At 36.6% G+C, this 19,103-nt stretch overlaps 1 protein-coding gene across 1 annotated transcript in view; it reads left to right on the top strand.

Moving 5' to 3' along the window:
• Positions 1-1,884: 1,884 nt before the first annotated feature.
• LOC149143080 (condensin complex subunit 2-like) overlaps positions 1,885-19,103 on the top strand; it is a 215,645-nt gene continuing 198,426 nt past the window's right edge. The window contains exons 1-2 of the mRNA XM_089448169.1: positions 1,885-2,401; positions 2,507-2,605. Coding sequence (XP_089304295.1) covers positions 2,147-2,401; positions 2,507-2,605 — 354 coding nt within the window. The 5' untranslated portion in view covers positions 1,885-2,146. The remainder of the gene's footprint in view (positions 2,402-2,506; positions 2,606-19,103) is intronic.

Raw genomic sequence — 19,103 nt, 5'->3', positions numbered from 1 at the left:
CTCACCCCAATCGAGGGGGGTAGCACAAGATTTGAACCCAAGGCTTCCAGTTCGGTGAGACTTCATTTCCATAGCCATTGCCAATTGAGCTACCCCAAGCAGACTCAATTAAAATATTTTAATTATAATCCATATTGAAATAATTTTTATTATTAATAAATATAAAATGACACATGTCAACTCCATATCAAACATAAAAGGAATTAAAAACACACACATTTTTTTTTTTTATTTCTAAATATTATTTTTCTTTATATATACACGTGAGAATGAAGTTGATATAAAAGTACATCACTTAAACACACATTCAAATACTTTATCTATATCTAAAATTAAAATTAATTTTTTAATATATGTAATGTGTGCGATAGAAGTTCTACATTGTGGGACAACTGATCATAACTCACTTGTGAAACCAACACGGATAGCCATAACTCAATTGTTAAATTAGTACTATGTGTCAACTTCACGTTGAACTTGAAGGAATAACACCTCCTTTATAGTAGGTTGTAAAAAGGACCTTTATGCACATTAAAGTGCCTTTCTAGTGATAAATTTTGTTCTCTCTAAAGTTGATATTAGAATATTTTATTATGTGAACATTGAAATATTTTCGCTCATAGGCATGTATATTTTGGAATTGGAAGGGAGTTTTTAGATTAAAGGGCGAGGTTAGATTCAATGTTCATACTCTTTTTAATCATCACCATACCATTCAATTTGAAATTAATGAGAATATTATCAACACCAATAATCGTCCTTCCTAAAATTTTGTGAAACTACTTGCATAAATTTTGATGGCCGTTAACCTTGACAACTTTGCATATTTACATTTTTACTTCTAAAATTTATGTAAAGAATTGCATAAATTTATATAATCTTTCTCAAAATTACAATTTTGAATTGATAAAATTATTATTTTTATTATAAGTATAAATACAAATTTATGAAATTCTTATTATTAAATGGTTGTATATAAATTTTGGAAAGAGTATTTGGATCATATAATTTTGGGTTTGACATTACAAAGTTAATTCTTCAAAATTTTCCAATTGTTTGCTCTTTTAGAATAGGAATACATGATTTTCTTGAGGAGAATACATATGAGAAAAAAAAGAGGGGTTTTGAAGTTGAATACCTTAGAAAATTACTCAAATAAAACACAAAATGTACAACACATAATACTACTAGGGAATTTTTTTAATAGATTCATCCACCACTAGGAAATTATAGCAAACCTGATTTGGCCATTAATATTTAATTCACTTATCTTTAATTTACACCCTTGTTTAACATACTTGTTCACTTCTTTGTTGAAGTCTTTAAGGAGATGGAAATATGCTTTGGATGTGATATCTTCCACAATTTTCCATATTATTTTCATGACGTTTTTGATAGATTTCTCCACTGGGAGAGAGCCTTTGACTAAATGATGCAGATTATTAGAGAATCTCCCATAAAAATAAGTGTGTCCACATGATGTTTTTTTGGCTAACAAAAGTTCGTGGTAGAGACCATATATCTCTGCTTGATTATTTGTCATATGACCAAAACCTTATGAATACCTAAAAATTGTCCTCCTCTCAAAGGTAAAATTCCCTCTTATTACCCTCTTAAATAATGTAAACCTAATATTTATTATTTTAACCTATTTAATATAATACTTTCCCAATTTTAAGTTAAATTAACCAGATTTCGTTAATAATTTTGATTAACAAAAAAAGAGACCAACTACAAAAAAAAAAAAGAAAAAGAAAAAAGGGTCGAGAAGTTAATGATAAGGATGTGGAGTTTCACCGTGGAAACTGGGAAAATGATGAACAATGGTTATTAAAAACCCATTTGGATAAATATAATGTACGTGGGTCCCAAATATACACAGTGAATTTGAATTGGAGGGAAAACAGTGGGAGGGGGAAACTTTGTCTGAAACACTAAATCAGTCTCACAAAACTCAGGGGCATGAAAGAAGTCCGGCATTTTCGAATGTTACAGGAGCTTTACTCTTTTCTCTACTGCTGTCAGAGCTTTTATGGTCGCGGAAAAGGAGGGTATTTCATATTTGCAGCATTGTTCCCCTTTCATCGGGTTCAATTTTTGGTCCCAAGGTTTTCACGAAAATTGAAGGCAGCCATATGAAGGCAGGATGATTAATAACAACAGGCACAAAACGCCTCTGAAGGAACGTGCGCAAACCCCAGCGCACCATTTATTCAGCCCCAACGATGATGACTTCGAGCGAGCCCAAGTCCGCGCTGCCCGGGCGGCAGCGAGCAGGAGAAAGTCCACTGTTGGACCTCCGCCGGATCTTCAAGCTTCCGGGATCGAGTCTGACAAGCTTCTCGCGAAGAATCAGATCCTGGAGCTCTTCCAGAACTGCATCAAACTCGCCAGTGAAAATGTAAGACTTCATTATAATCAAATAAATTCTTGCTCTCTTTTTCTCCTTCAAGAATCACTGTTTTGGAGAAACTTATTACACTTTATTTTGTTATTTTTTTAATAGAAAATAAATCAGCGAAATACGTGGGAACTGAAGCTAATTGATCATCTCAGCGAAATTATCAACGTTGAGGACGATGATTCCGAAACTAATTTTCAAAAGGTTTTTCTCTCTTCCTTCTATATAAAGTCTGTTTTCTGTAGGCTATCTTAAACTCAGGACCACTTTTTACTTGCATATTAATGGAGACGAGCCGAGTCGAGCTTTGAACCTTTTTTATTTATTTATTGAAGGGCACTTTAAATTAATATATTTCCCCTGCAAACTCTATTAAAAATATTTTCTGTTAGATTAAATGATAGCAGAAAACTGTAAATTCCTCAAAGAAGGCCACATACTGTAAGTTGGAGAATAGATCTTTATTGCACACATAAATGTGTCACGACACAGATCTACATTAAATAATGTAATAGTACAAATATAAATACCTGAAGCTTTGTGTTATGATAAGTAGATTATCTTGGACACACAATCTCTTGGTTGAGGAAATATCTCAACCACACGCCAATCTAGGAAGCTAACTAGTTGGAGAGAATCTCTCACATCCAATTAGACCGCAACAACCTACCATAGACTAGGAACAACCTTTATGTAGAGAACCAGTTCCACCTAATAATGGCCAATAATCAAACCAACCAAATATGATCACAAACATAAAACAAGTAGGAGTTACATACTCCAACACTCCCCTTAATTACTACTTGTTTTAATCTTCATTAGTTGAAGTCTTCATCTACATCTTCTCTGTAGCACACACTCCCTACAAACTAAAGAACCTCATGATCAACAAATTCTACCTCTCGTCTAACTTGGTGCTTTTACTCTGTACCTCAATCATGCACTCATTACCAAATTGTTGATCTCCACACAAAGGAACAACCAACCACTATAATACATGGTAACAAGCCATTGCAACAAATGGTCTACTAGGATGTCTCTTCCTGTGCATGGTTCATTAAGCTTCTTGATGAACTCCCCTTGAATGTAAAAGTTCACCTCCCAGAGTCTACAACCTACAATATGTCCACTCATAAAGCATCTAGCCAACAAATTGCCTGCTCCTCCAAGTGTTAAATAACATTTTAATAAAGGTTACTAAATTAAACTAGATAAACTATCAAGTCATCAGGGACACTTGATAAAGGGATATGCATGCCTCTCTAGGTCTTCCAATGATATGCCCTTTTCATGTAACATAGATACAAGTACATGCAACACACTCCATCTTATGGACATATCAGGTACAAGCTCAACTCTTTAAGGACCAATACATCAAAACATCATACACTTGATACAAATAGAATGTGACTCACATTACAATATGGTTATGATTCATGAGTATGTTTTATTCAACACAATTTTACATACACTTGTCCACCATCATCCAATCTCCACTATTGTTGCCACAACCAATATCCTTAGTTGCCAACTTGCCATAATGCTTCCACAAGCATTGTTACCTGCTTTCCTTGGACCAAACTCTAAAGATATCTATGCTTTATCCAGGACCTCTCTGCCCTCCTTGTTGCAAAACTCGTCATTTCCCTCCAAAAATTCAACCTACATTCAACACTGGGTTTTCTCAAGTGACAATTGTCAACAATACAACTTGCTTCCACCCCAAAAAAATGTCCATGCTCCTCTTCTCTTGAAGAATCGTTGTCTTGTACTTGCTGGAAATCAACTATACTACTGGTACCTTAGATCAACGAAGCACGACCCTTATCAGACATGCAAGGACTTGCAGGTCTTGATGGGTCTTATAGCGAAACAGGTCACTAGCATAGAACTCATGCTTCTTACTCGTACCTACATTGACCTGTATTCAACTCGTCTACTCGCATATGACTCACATTAAACTCGTGAAGACCCTCAAATTTTGTTTTTTTTGGAGTCTTATACAGGTTGTTCCCCAGTCTTATATGAGTCGTCGAGTCAATAGCCAGACGAGTCTTATACGAGTACGAGTCATGCAACATTGCCTTAGATTCACTGGGAACTTGTTGTACTCTAGGGCCTAACATCAATTCGACCATGAAGATCAAGTAACTTATCATTTGATGGACCTACTTCCATCTATCGAGATACATGGGTGCCATATGTTGTACTCGCTAGTTATCTAGAGAAGTAGTTTGGATAGAGGGTGTATCTATCTCAATCTTACATTTTTCTTTTCATATGCCAAAAAGGACTTATAGTGCATCACTCGACAAACAGTGAAAGGAGAAAAACTTGTATCTAGAACTCATTTTCAGTTACAACACTTCTTACTAAGCAAACTTAGAAATGACTTTACATCACAAAAATATTGTACCACCAAATACATTAGCAAGAAATACATGACACAATGATAGGAAAACTATCCTCCTCTGCCATTGTTCACATCATGGATGTCTTGATGTTTCATCTTCTACATCTTGGCATGGATTACTTGGGCCTTTAGATTTGCAAGTACTATATCCCAAATAGTATATCTCATATCAATCACCTTTAGCCATTATCATAGAATATCTTTTAGGTCATCATTTAGGGAAGTCTCCCTTGTGGTCAAACACCACTAAAGAGCAGGAGAACATTTTCTAAGGTGACAGTGGCAACGAATCTTTTGTTTCCCTAAGGTCTAGTTCCGCCTTGTGGGGCTTTGTACCAAGCTTGCAAGATTTTGCAGCAACATGGCCTATAAGTTTATTGCAGATTCTTGATTCTTCTCCCTTTTGAGTCTACTTAGTGCAATTGATTGTTGCTAATGATATGTTTGGTGATGTTTCATCATTGTCAGAGTCTAACAAGTCTTCTTTGGTGGAGGTATCTTCTTCGTTTCCATTTATAATTTTGTAATGCTATAAATCGTTGGAGGTGCATCTATGACTTGTAACACAATTCTTACCACATCTATGACAATTACTTTCGTTTCATTTTTCTTCTTCATCAAAATTGCTGATGGAGGTGTCTATTTTTGTTTCATCTTCATGCTTATATGGCTTTTGATTGTTGCTTTTATGGCCTCATAACCACTTGTCTTCACAATATATGAATTTCCTCGCCCTTCGTCGTTGGACTTTCAAATTGTAACTATTCTCTCCTCTTGGTTCTTTCTTTCTTTTGCGTTGAATAAACCTTCTCATAATTTAGGGTTGGCCTTTTTAACTTATTTTTGACAATTTTTGCCTTACACCTAGCCTTTTCAATAATTGTGCTATTATCCATTTCTAATTCATCATTTAGTTAAGGCATTATGCTAGTTTTTGTAGTTCAAACAGGTGTTGTCGTCTCAAGTGGTGTTTATGAGGCTAGGAACACAAATGGATTAATTATTTCCAATACCTAGAAAAAGTTTCTAAGTGAAAATGTCTTAATTAGATTTAATTAACCAATTTTAATTATTTTCCTAAGTCTAACTTAGGGAAATGGGTTAATTAATCGAGATTAATTGAGACAAATCGATTTTGCTCTAGTGACTTCTAGAAAAGTGATTTTAAGAAGTCAAGATGATCTTAGCCATTGATTGGAATTAGATCATGGTTGTTGATTCATCAACAAGAGATTATAAGAGGAGATCGATGGGGCCTTTGGAGATCATTCGAATAGTTCAGGAGAACAAATTTGTAGTGATAGCAAGTGCATATTGATAGTGTGGGAGACACCAATGAGGGTTTCAACAGTAGTGTTTGAGGAAGAGTTTGCTGAAGAGAATTTTGTTGGAAAATGTAACTAGTTTCGGTCTTCATAATTATCTTTGTACTTATGACATTGTATATTTTTGTAAAAAGAAGAAAAATAATTATTATTTTTCTAGCATGGGTTTCATGCTTAAGTTGATTTGTCACTAGGTCAAGCATGTTCTTCATGCTTCTAGGGTTTGTCAAGTCAAAAGAGTATTTGTCATAAGTCTTGAAGTCAAGTCCCATTTGGACTTTGAAAAGAAAGTGTAAAGAAAAAATTATTTTGAGTCAAAATGTCATTTTTGTCCCTACAAGACCAAGTCGGCCCTGTTTGAGGTGATTTGACCTCCACAAATGTGTATATATAAGAGTAGTTCAACCTCATTTGGAACAACACATCAAGCAAGTTCGATCTCTTGAGAAAGGGGGAAAATCAATGAAAAAGACAAGGAAGGAAGTCCAAGTTAAAGGAGAGAGAAAGCAAGATCAAGGAAGAAGAAAATCTGCCTATAACTCCCACATGTGCGAAATTTCAGAGTTGCAGGAGGGCCGAAAATTGTAGGTCTATTGCAGGAGGCCGAAATTTTGTTGCAAGGGTCGAAATCTGAAGTTTGACCAGTTTTGGAAGGATTTGACCATCGTTGACTTAAGGAGACTTCACTTGTTGGAAAAGCTTGGAAGGAGGGATGACTTGGGGCTTGTGAGTGGACTTGGTCTTGGCATTTGGGTCTTAGATTTCTCATTTGATTTGATTCTATAAGAAGAGAAGAGATTCTTTCTGGCTTTTCCCCTTTGAAGGGGTTTTGCCCTGGCTTGAAGCCTATATTTTGTGTCCATTGTCTTTTATGATCTTCATGGTATGATCTTGATAATTGCTGAAAAGAATCTAATAAAGAACAAGAAGAAGCTAACATAAGTTCACAAGTAGTTTTTAAGGATAGGAGAATTGTTTTAATTGCTGCCCTACTTGATTCTCCATTAAATTCTTCACAATTGCTTCTAATTTTTGAGAGACATGAGGTCGATTTTCCTAGTGCGGGTAGCCAATTTTCCAGTGTGGGTTGCCGAAGTCACAAATTTATTTACCAATTGCTAAAGATATTTACTGGAGGTAGTGCAAGTGGCTTTAGCGAGTTGTTGGAGGTAGTTTGTCTTGCCAGACTAATTTCCAGGAGGCATGCGCATTTCTAGAAGGTATGGTGAGTAAGTTGAGGTAGTTTGAATTGCCAGTTTGAGGCAGTGTGAATTGCCAAAGGTGGGCCGATTTGCTTCCTGTGGGTTGATTAGTTTCCAAAAGTTTGATTTGAATTACAGAAGCGAAGACAATATTTTGCCGGAGCTTTGCTAGTGAGAGGTAAGCAAATTGTATTTCTCCATTGCAGTTTTATCGCTGAAGATATTAATAATATAGCCGTCCTCTAAAAACTGGTTTTCCCCACATTGGGGTTTTTCTAGGGATTATTTTGTCCAAAATATTAGTGTCAAATTTTTATGGGTGCATCATTTTCTCAGTTCCTGTGATTAATTTTTGATGAAATCGCAGTTGTGTTTTTATTCAATATTTGACATAAGTTAATTTACTGAAGACAAATAATCTTTAAAGGTAGAAGAATAAAGACCAATAGCTATAATATAATTTTCACATACTAATCCTTGCACATAAGTTTAAAGTAGCTAGTCATTTGATAAGGCGAATACTCATGTTACTGTTGATAAATCAATGCTAGTAGAATTAGGGTTAGATTTCAATTCCTTGATAATTACTTGTGAATTATGTTGGCTTCTTTTATTTCTTTATTATATTATCTTTCATTAAGCAATTACCAAATTATGTGTGTATGAAGATCACAAGAACAAGAGACATAAGATGTAGGCACTCTGCCAGGGCAAAACCCCTATCTAGGGGAAAACCCAGTCAAACCTCTTCGTTCAGTAGTTAAGATGAGATAATCCAAGACTCTTCAACCTAGACACAAATCTCCTCCAACCACCAAGTCAGCCCTTCCTTTCAGCAACTTCGATCTAGATCTTCAACCTTGCAGCAACAACACTTCGACCCAACAAATCTAGAATTTCGACCTTCCCAGCAGCAGAACTTCGATCCAACAAATAGCTCAGTAACTTCCCATAAAAGAGAGAGAGAGATAGCCCAAAAACTTCGACTTGCAATTCTTCATTCTTCTCTTTGAACTTCACTCTTTTTCTGCACTTCCTTGATGTGTATCAAACTTGTTGAGTTGATGTGCAAATAGATCGAATTGCCCTTGTATATATAACCTCTTATGTGGGTCGAATTATCCTCTTGTAGGCCGACTTCATCAGGCAAGGGCCGACTTGGTGTGGAGGTGACAAATTACATTTTTGACTCGATAGTAATTCTTTTTACATGATTCAAAAGCCCAAGAAGGGTCTCATTAAATGGACAATGACTCTAATGACAATATAAAACTTAGAAGTCCTCAATGGGGACTTTGACCTATAAAATGATGACCCAAGCATGAAACCCATGCTTTAATAAGTCATTGTAATAATAATAAAAATTTCTTTTTCATTCTTTGACTAAAATATAAATATGAAGACCAAACCTAGTTACATTCTTCAACACTCCCTCTTAACTAGGGAGGTATTCATAATTTACACACGTATATACAAGTACAAGGAAGATCTCAAAACACAAGAACTACCAAGAACTTAGGCACACATGGTGCCACAGACAAGATTCTTGACCAGGGCAATCTATCAGGGTGGGACTAAAATGGACTAAAGCTTTCAGCCTCTCTAGGTACCATTAGGCTTACTTGCTAACCATCAACCCAAGGAACTAGGTGCGTAATGCAAGGTTAGAGCTCTATGACCAATGCCACCCTCCCTACTTTGGGAACTAGACATCAACACATATGTTGACCAGATGTCCTCCTAGGCATTTTGTATCACACAAGATGCCTCCTCAAGTCTCTTCCAAACACTTTTCGTTAACGAAATCAGTGATATCAACCAAACCAAGCATGCTTCTCAAATATTCAAACTTCTTATTAGGAAGAGACTTTGTTAACACATCAACTACCTGTTCGTCGGTCAGAACATACTATAGCTTCACGATCCCATCTTGTACCAAACTTCTAATATAGTGGTACTTATTGTTGATATGCTTCGTCCTTGCATGGAACACGGGATCTTCAGACATCTTAATACTGCTTTGATTATCACACTTTACCATAGTAGGACTTAGAGGTTTCTCAAACAAATCTGACAAAATTTTCCTCATCCATACAACCTCATTTCCTACTTCACATGCAACCACATACTCAACTTCAACACTACTTAAAGCAACAAGATCTTGCTTTCTACTCATCCATGAAATCATCACAGATTCCAAACTAAAACATCCACCAGTAGTGCTTCTTCCATCAATCTCACTGCCACCCCAATCAGAATTTGTAAAACTTGTCAGCTTGACTTCCTTGCTATCATACTTTAGGCAGTGATGAATAGTACCACGTAGATATCTTAATATATGCTTGGCAGCTATCCAATGATCATGACGAGGCTCCAACTGAAATTGACTAAGAATGTTCACAACAAAACATATATCTGGTCTAGTGTTTACCAGATACATCAGAGAACCCACCAACTTTCGATAGGTGGTAGGATCTACGAGACTTGAGTCAAAGCTTCTCAACTTCTTGAGATTGGTGATCATGGGAGTAATCATGGGCTTGGAATCCATCATATCGAATTTTTGCAACAACTTAATTACATACTCTCCTTGCCCCAGATATTTCTCCCCAAGTTTCTGCCATACTTCCAAACCTAGGTAATATTGCATCAGTCCAGATCCTTCATCTCAAACTTGGTTGCCATAATCTTCTTGCATTCTTGTATCCTTTGCTTTACACTTGTGATAAATAGATCATCCACATATAGTAGAATAATGACTGACTCATTATCCACAACCTTGATATAGAGATTTGGATCAACAGAACTTTTGATGAACCCGATTCTTAGAAGGTATGCATCCATTCTTGCATACCTTGCCCTAGGAGCTTGCTTCAAACCATATAGGGCCTTCTTGAGTCTACAAACATGGGTTTCTTTGTCATTTATTTCAAAGCCTTCAAGTTGTTCAATGTATACTTCTTCATCGATGGTTCCATTCAAAAATGCTGTTTTTACATCCATCTGATGGATATTCCATCCCATTGTTGCAGCTAACGAAACCAAAGATCTTATAGTAGTATATCTTGTGGTAGGTGCAAAGGTTTCTTCATAGTCTATGCCTTCCTTTTGAGAGAAACCCCTTGCAACAAATCTAGCTTTGTACTTGTCTATGCTTCCATCAACAACGTGCTTGATCTTGTAGATCCATTTAGAAGTGACAATCGATTTGTCACTTGGTCTAGGAACAATTTCCCAAACCCCATTCTTCATGATGGATTGATATTCTTCCTGCATAGCCTTCTTCCATACTTCTTGATGAGCAACTTTCTCAAATGTAGTTGGTTAAACTTCTATTAGTTTTGTCATGTATGCAACATATCCAAAATATCTTTTTGGTCTTTTGCTTTCTCTAAAAGTTCCTTTCGCAGCTCCATGTCCTTCGGCATCTTCAAGAGTAGCTTTTAACCAATTTGGCCTCTTCCTTGTGTCGGGTATGATCACAGGTTGAATAGGCTCACTTGGTCCTTCTTCTTCTTCTTCTTGATTTGTGGTAGGATTTGTCGTGATGCTCTTCTTCTTCGAATTATGGTATATCTTCGTCATCAGAATCTATAGGAATATCTTTGGTTTTGTATAGGCATTATTTTCATCAAATATAACGTCCCTGCTTACTTCAATATGTCTTCCTTCCTTGATATAGATTCTATATGCCTTTGAAGAAAGACTGTAGCCAACGAAAATCCCTTTAATGCTTGTAGAATCTAGCTTCTTTCGTTTGTCCTTTGGAACGTGGATATAGGCGGGACATCCAAAGATTCAGAGATGGTCCACACATGGCTTCCTTCTTGTGAATGCTTCTTCGGGTGTCATATTATCAAGGATTCTATGAGGACTTCTATTTTGTATATATACTACGGTCATTGCTGCTTCTCCCCATAGAAATTTTGGTATATCTTGATAAAAAATCATTGTTCGTATACATTCTTCAAGTGTTCTATTTTTCCTTTCTGCAACTCCATTCTGTTCGGGATTGTAGGGAGCAATAAGCTCCCGCTTAATTCCCACTTCTTTGCAATATGCAATTATTTCTTTTGAAGTTTATTCTCCACCATTATCGAATCTCAAAGTTTTTATTCTTCTTTCGGTTAAGGTCTCTACTTCAGACCTAAATTCCTTGAACTTTTCAAATACTTCGTCCTTTGTTTTGAGTAGATAGAGCCATGTCTTTCTAGAGTGATCATCAATGAAGGTTACATAATAAAGATGACCTCCAAGTGATTTGTCAGACATAGGCCCACACACATCTGAATGGATGAGGTCCAATATTTCTTTAGACCTTGTTTCACTGCTTGTAAATGGTTTCCTTGTATTCTTTCCTAAGGCACATCCCTTGCATATTCCTTCACGATCTTCTTTAATATTGGGAATGCCATTTACCAATTTATTGAGAGAGGGAATAACCTTGTAATGTAAATGTCCATATCTTCTATGCCATAGTTCAATGGGATTGATTTCCATGTGAACTAGGGCTTGAGGAGATGGTGTTATTACTCTATATAGACTTCCTTCACGAATTCCAATAACCCTAGCTTTATCAATGCTTGAATCTTTACCCCAAGCCAAAACTTTTCCATCTACAAAAGCAATTCTATCACCTTTATCTTCTAAGCAAGAAATTGAAAGTAAATTCTTTTTCAAACCTGGAACATAGAGTATATTGTTGAGATGTAGCTTTGCTCCATTGTCCAGCTTCAAAGAAGTTGATCCCAAGCCTTTAACAACATAGCTTTTGTTGTCTCCCAATTCCACTGCATGAGAAGATTGTTCCTTTGATAGAGTGTGAAGTTGTTTGCTATCTCCTGTCATGTGTCTTGATGCTCCACTATCAATAATCCATGCATTGTCATCATTGAGTGAACCTGTGAGTGCAACCAAAAACCCTTTGCTTTTGACCTTGTTGAATAAGTTGTAGATGATTTTTTTGATCGAGCTTCTTGCAATATTGAATCTCATTTTCAAGTATCTTATCATTGGGGGAGTAGTCCTTTCTTTCAAGCTAATAGAGTGATCTCCAATATTCCTTGACCTTAGCTTTGATACTATTTTGATAAATTACTGCTAGTAGAATCAGGGTTAGATTTCTCTTCCTTGATAATTACTTGTTAATTATGTTGGCTTCTTTTATTTCTTTATTATATTATATCTGTCTTTCTCTTAGCCGGAACTTGACTGCCCTATCTTACCTATCTTTATTCTACCCAGAATGGTTTTACTTTACCACTATAGAGCCTACCGTCTTTATCTCCAAGTATCTATTATATGTCTCTAAGCGATCTTTCATCAAGCAATTACCAAATTATGTGTGTATGAAGATCACAAGAACAAGAGACACAAGATGTAGGCACTCTGACAGGTTAAAACCCCTATCTAGGGGAAAGCCCACGCAAACTTCTTCCTTCAGTAGTTAAGACGAAATAATCCAAGACTCTTCAACCTAGACACAAATCTCTGCCAACCACCAAGTCAACCCTTCCTTCTAGCAACTTCGACCTTGCAGCAACAACACTTCGACGCAACAAATCTAGAATTTTGACCTTCCCAGCAGCAGAACTTCAATCCAACAAATAGCTCAGTAACTTCGCATAAAAGAGAGAGAGAGAGAGAGAGAGAGAGAGAGAGAGAGAGAGAGATAGCCCAGAAACTTCGACTTGCAATTCCTCCTTCTCCTCTTTGAACTTCACACTTTTTCTGCATTTCCTTGATGTATATCGAACTTGTTGAGTTGATGTGCAAATAGATTGCACTGCTCTTGTATATATAGCCTCTTCTGTGGGTCGAATTGTCCTCTTGTAGGCCGACTTCATCAGGCAAGGGCCGACTTGGTGTGAAGGTGACAAATTACATTTTTGACTCAATAATAATTCTTTTTACATGATTCAAAAGCCCAAGAAGGGTCTCATTAAATGGACAATGACTCTAATGACTCATTATAAAACCTAGAAGTTCTCAATGGGGACTTTGACCTATAAAATGATGACCCAAGCATGAAACCCATGCTTTAATAAGTCATTGTAATAATAATAAAATTTCTTTTTCATTCTTTGACTCAAATATAGATATGAAGATCGAACCTAGTTACATTCTTCAACAGTTACCAATGCTTCCCATTTGTTTGTCTATTTGTCTACATCTCCTTTTTGTTGTATTTTGGTGAGTTTTCCAAAGAAGTCCTTCTCGGTCACACCTTGGTACCTATTAAATAAATTGTTTTTGAATTTGTCACGACTCACAACTATAGGCGCATATCTTAGTTGCAAACTTCCACTACCTGTATCAATTATTGTTGTTAACTTTGTTGAAAATTGGCAACTCAGGGATGAATTTCCTTAAGTAAAAACACATTTCAATGACTTTTCTTTATTAGAAAGTCAGGTCTAGCATCTCAAGTACGACTTTCCAAAAATAGTAAATCACCTTGCATCAATTGGTAATCATGTACAGTTGATGGCAAATTAGTTAACTTATCATTAATCAATCGTAATAGTTCAATCTTGACTTAATCATCATCATCATCATTATTATTCTTATCCTTTATGTTGCTATGATATTATTATTAAAATGAATTGCAAGTCACCTTACCTTCACGTCTCTCGCTCACTTCACTCCTCTCTCTCCTTGATGACTCTCATGGCTCTACATTACTCTAACTTAATGGATATATTACACTCTCTCATGCTCTCATTGAAGACATAGCATATTCCTCTTACACTCATTAAAGGCATGTGATAAAATATTCCTCTTATGCTCTCTTTAATGCATATATTACACTCTCTCTTTTATGTCATTAGTTCATCTCCTTAATGGCATAAGTTACTAAGGCATACGCTCATCTCCTTAATGGCATAAGTTACTAAGGCATGTGTTCTTCTCCTTAATGGCGGCATGCATTGTCTCTTACTTAAATGGCATACGTTACTCTTCCTCAAGGCATGTGTGTTGCTCCTCCTTTATGACAATAATTCGTTGCTCCTCCTATATATGTATTTCATATCATCTCTTCTCCAAACTACTTGCGCATTGTGAAAGAATAATTCAAACTTGAGATAGAGTTGGAGAGACTTGAAGAAGATTGTGAGAGAGAGACTTGGAGAGGAAGAGCAAAACTTGGTGAGCCAAGGCTGATTCAATATTTCAGTATTGACTCATTGAAGGGAAGGTTGATTCAGTGTTTGTATCTGCCACTGCCACCAGTGATCTTTTTGCTTGAGCTTGTTTAGATTTGGGTGAACTTACTCATTCTTTTGATCTCTCATTGTACTCTATATCCCTGCTGAACAATTGATATCTAATAGAAGAACTAGAAGAATCTGGTTGGGTTTTCTCCTTGTGGGTTTTTCTCTGGTCATTGGACCTAAATTCTCCGTGTCCCATTTTGTTCTTGGCTGTCTTCTATTGTGCATTTGGTTTATGTTCTATCTACAATTACTTAACTAATATTGCAACAAAAAGAAGTTTTGAAATAAGTAATTGTTTCAGTGTAGAACATAAAAATTTCAACATGGTATCATAGCTTTGGTGATGACAAGCCCAAGAAGATAAGAGCTACCACTCCTTCGAAGAGACCATACTTTTTACTAAAATTTGTTTGACTTGATCAAGATGTCTTATTCTTACTTCAAGGTTGACGAAAGACTGAATGATGCTTCAAATTTTGGTCCATGGAAGGTAAGATTGGATATTACTCTTGAAGAACATGATGTACTGGAATATGTGGAAGGGAAGGTAGCAAAACCACTAGAAAATTCAATTGTTGTTGTCAAGGCCAAATACAAGAAGGAAGAAGTCAAGGCTAAGAAGATTATCTCTGGTTCCCTTGGAGACCACCTCATCACCTATGTCTCCAAGTTGAAGAATTCTAAGGAAATGTATGACAAGCTGATTGGAATGTATGAAGTAAACAACTTGAGTCAAATCTTGCTTTAAAGAATCAACTCATGGACATTAATATGTACAAAGGAGAGACAATTCAAGCATACTTCATGAGGATTTCTAAAATCAAGGATCAATTGTCAATCACTGGTGAAATTGTACCTGATAAAGAGTTGGTGCTGATTACGCTTGGAGGTATTTCTCCAAGTTGGGAAATTTTTATTACTACCATCAACAACAATGATAAGTATCCCACATTTGGTGAGCTCCTGGGAAAGTGCAGTCAAGAAGAACCCAAAATGATTGTCAGAGGAAGAATTCCCAAAGATGAAGAGGGAGAACTTACTGTCTTTGCTGTCCAAGACAAGAAGCAGAAAGGAAAAAGAGGTAATCACTTTTCAAGAAATCCTGCTCGTAAATCCAACAGTTCCTATAAATGGAATAGGGACTTCTCAAAAGTTCAATGCTACAATTGCCGTAAGCATGGCCACTATGCCCGTGACTTTCGAGAGAACATAAGTGCACTACGATCCAGCTACAACAATCGTAGCAACGACTTTAGATCTGATTATAGAAGGAGAGAAGCTCGTGTTGTTCGTAAAAAAAGCTACCGTTCTTCCAAGACTTCAAGGAACCCAAGGTATGATAATAATGCAACTACACAATCAAAATACTTTCTCGTTTATGCTCTTTCTAGTTCCTCTCTTGCAGATTCTTGTGCTAGTTGGTTGGTTGATAGTGGTGCTTCAAAACACTTTACTGGTTATAAAGAATTTCTCTCAAATCTAGTTGAGAGGGCGCCGTATCTAAAAATCATACTTGGAGATAATTCTATATATCTTATAAAGGGATTTGGTTCTATTTCTTTTCATCTAGATCAAGGTAAAACTATATCTCTTTAAGAAGTTTTATATGTACTTGGTTTGAAAAAGAATCTTGTATCTATATCTACGTTAGAAGACAGAGGAATGAAAGTTGCTTTCATAAATGGAAAAGTTTTCGCTTGGCCAATGAGATCTAGCATGAGAGATGCCTGCACTCTTGGATTGAGATTTGAAGGTCTTTATAAAGTCAATGGAAGACCAATCCATGCTTTGATTCTTGATAGTAATCATCAATGTGAACTGTGGCATTGAAGGTTCGCTCATCTGCACTATAAAGCTTTGCCTCATGTGAGAAAGATGGTTTCCAGAATGCCTGAGATTAGAGTGGATAATGATGGAGTTTGCCGAGGGTGCACAAGTGGAAAGCATATAAAGGGACCATTCCTTTGAAGCAAAAGCAAAACCAGTCAAATACTTCATCTTATACATTCTAATTTATGTGGACCTATGCTTGTAACTTCTCTTGGTGGCTACTTGTATTATATAATCTTTGTGGATGATTTTTCTTGCAAGACATGGATTTTCTTTTTGAAAAACAAAAGTCAAGCATTTAACATGTTCAAAGACTTCAAAGCTCTGGTAGAAAAACAAATTGGAAAGCAGATCAAAATCTTCAGATCTGACAATGGAGGAGAGTTCACTTCAAATGATTTCATTGACTTTTGCAAAGAAGTTGGAATCAGGAAAGAGACCACCATACCATATAACCCAGAACAAAATGGTGTGGTTGAAAGAAAGAAAAAAACTATCATGGAAGCAGTGAAAGCTATGTTGCATGACCAAAAGCTACCAAAGTTTCTATGGGGAGAAGCTGCAAACATTGCTGTTTATGTCCAAAATAGATCTCCACACTGAGCCTTAAACAACAAGACTCCTGAAGAAGTCTTCACTAGTGAAAAGCTCGAAGTTGGGCACTTAAGGATCTTTGGTTGCCCTGTCCACTTTCATGTGCTAAAGGAAAAGAGGACCAAGCTGGAAGCTTCACAAAAGAAAGGTATGTTTGTTGGTTATTGTGAAAATTCTAAAGCTTATAAAATATACGTGCTTGGTCAAAGAACTATAGAGTTTAGCAGGGATGTAACATTTGATGAAGATGCAACTCTTGGAAAGGCAAGAGACACTCCTCCTCTTGCTAATGTTGAAAGTGAAGATGATACCTTGGATGCTCAAGAAGATCCCGAGCCTGGGATTGATATTCCTAATGAACCCTTGGAGCCCATGGATCCCTTAGATCCTCTTCCATGTGATCCTCCTGCTAGAAAGAGACCATTATGGCTTCGTGACACTTTACAGGATGCTGATAGACATGCTGCCCCCAGAGGAACTTTCAGAGAAAGCAAGAAGCTATGCTGGTTCCTAGGATATGTTGTAGCCATGAGTAACATTATTTAGGCTGAACCATGCATTCAGATATTTGTGGTCCTATGTCACTGGAATCAATCACAAGGTCATTTTACTTTATGACATTCATAGATGATTTTTCTAGGAAGACATGGATCTACTTCTTGAAGTCTAAGGGTGTGGTCTTCGATCAATTTCATGAGTTCAAAGCTCTTGTGGAGAACCAAACCAGGAAGAAGATTAAGGTGTTGAGACCAGATAATGGTGATGAATATACCTCCAACGAGTTCCAGGATTTTTGCAGGGCAACAGAGATTAAGAAGGAGCTCATAGTACCTTACAACCCTCAGTAAGATGGGGTTGCCAAGTGGAAAACCAGGACCATAATGGAGGCAGCGAGGGCAATGATTTATGACTAGGAATTTCCTATGTTTTTGTGGGTTCTGTGTATCTACAGAATAAGTGTCCTCACAAAGTGTTGGAGGAGATGTTCATAGGATTGAAGGCTAAGGTAAGTCGTATTCCTATCTTTTGCAGTCCAGTTTATGTTCACTCTCCTACGGAGAAAAGGATTAAGATGGAGCCCTTGTCAGAAAGGGGGATATTTGTGGGCCATAGTGAGGTCTCAAAGGCCTACCGAGTCTACATTCTAAGAGAAAGGAAAGTTATAGTTAGTTGGGATGTGAGATTCGATGAGGGTAGGACCTCAAGGAGGTCTCATGAGAGCGAGCCAATAGTGCTAGAGGATTAGGATCAGGAGGCTCCTAAGGTTGAGCATGGACTAGCAATATTAGCAGGGGGGACATAGTTTGTAGATCTAGAGGAGGAGCGAGATGTTCCTTTGAGCTCTATGAGGAGGAGGCTGACATTTGCTGAGTAGACCTTGAGAGATGCTGAGGAGCATGTGGAGGCACCTAGCAACCAATGTTACTAGACTCAGAATCGACAATAAATCGACAAGGCAAAAGAGTGAAGAGTTTTAATCGGATCAAGAAAAAATCGGGGAAAAGTCGGTGAATACAATAAATAAATATATACATATATTGAATTAAAAAAACATTTTTCATTGATATTCAATAAAGCCATGTCCAAATAATGCAAAATATCAATATATGTCCAAAATATCATCAGGACAATGTGTATACTTCAAGTATAAAATATATTTAGTATTGGAAAACACTAAAAAACAGGTACAAAGATTCAAACGAGACGAAGAACTTCCAAGCACCGCATACCTGCTAAAATCTTACTTGGGGTTACAATAGCATGACTTCTAAATTGGGTTAAGTTTGGGTTGGTAGTGTGTTATACCCATTGGTAGATGTTAAGTTTAGGTATGTTCTATGCTTAGAGCAATTTATTTCAATTTTCATAGTTAGCTTAATATCTTTTCCAGATTAGCAATCACATCAGCATTAAAGTAAATTGCAGATAGAACATAAACATAAATCGCAGAAGATAAGCCAAGACAAGAGGACACAAGATGTGGCGCTAGCCAGGGACAAGCCCCAATGTGGGGAAACCCTTGATCAATTCTTCTTATACGTTCTTCAATAGTTCAGCAGAGAGAGAGAGAGAGAGATAGTACATATACAACAAAAGTCAACACTTTGACTTATCTAAATA

Source organism: Pinus tabuliformis, chromosome X, assembly GCF_031772625.1.
Source record: "Pinus tabuliformis cultivar Carrire ecotype Pingquan chromosome X, CPIR1, whole genome shotgun sequence".
Classification (NCBI taxonomy): Eukaryota; Viridiplantae; Streptophyta; class Pinopsida; order Pinales; family Pinaceae; genus Pinus; species Pinus tabuliformis.
The sequence above is the reverse complement of the archived record's forward strand: the minus strand, read 5'-3'. Positions and strand labels throughout refer to the sequence as shown.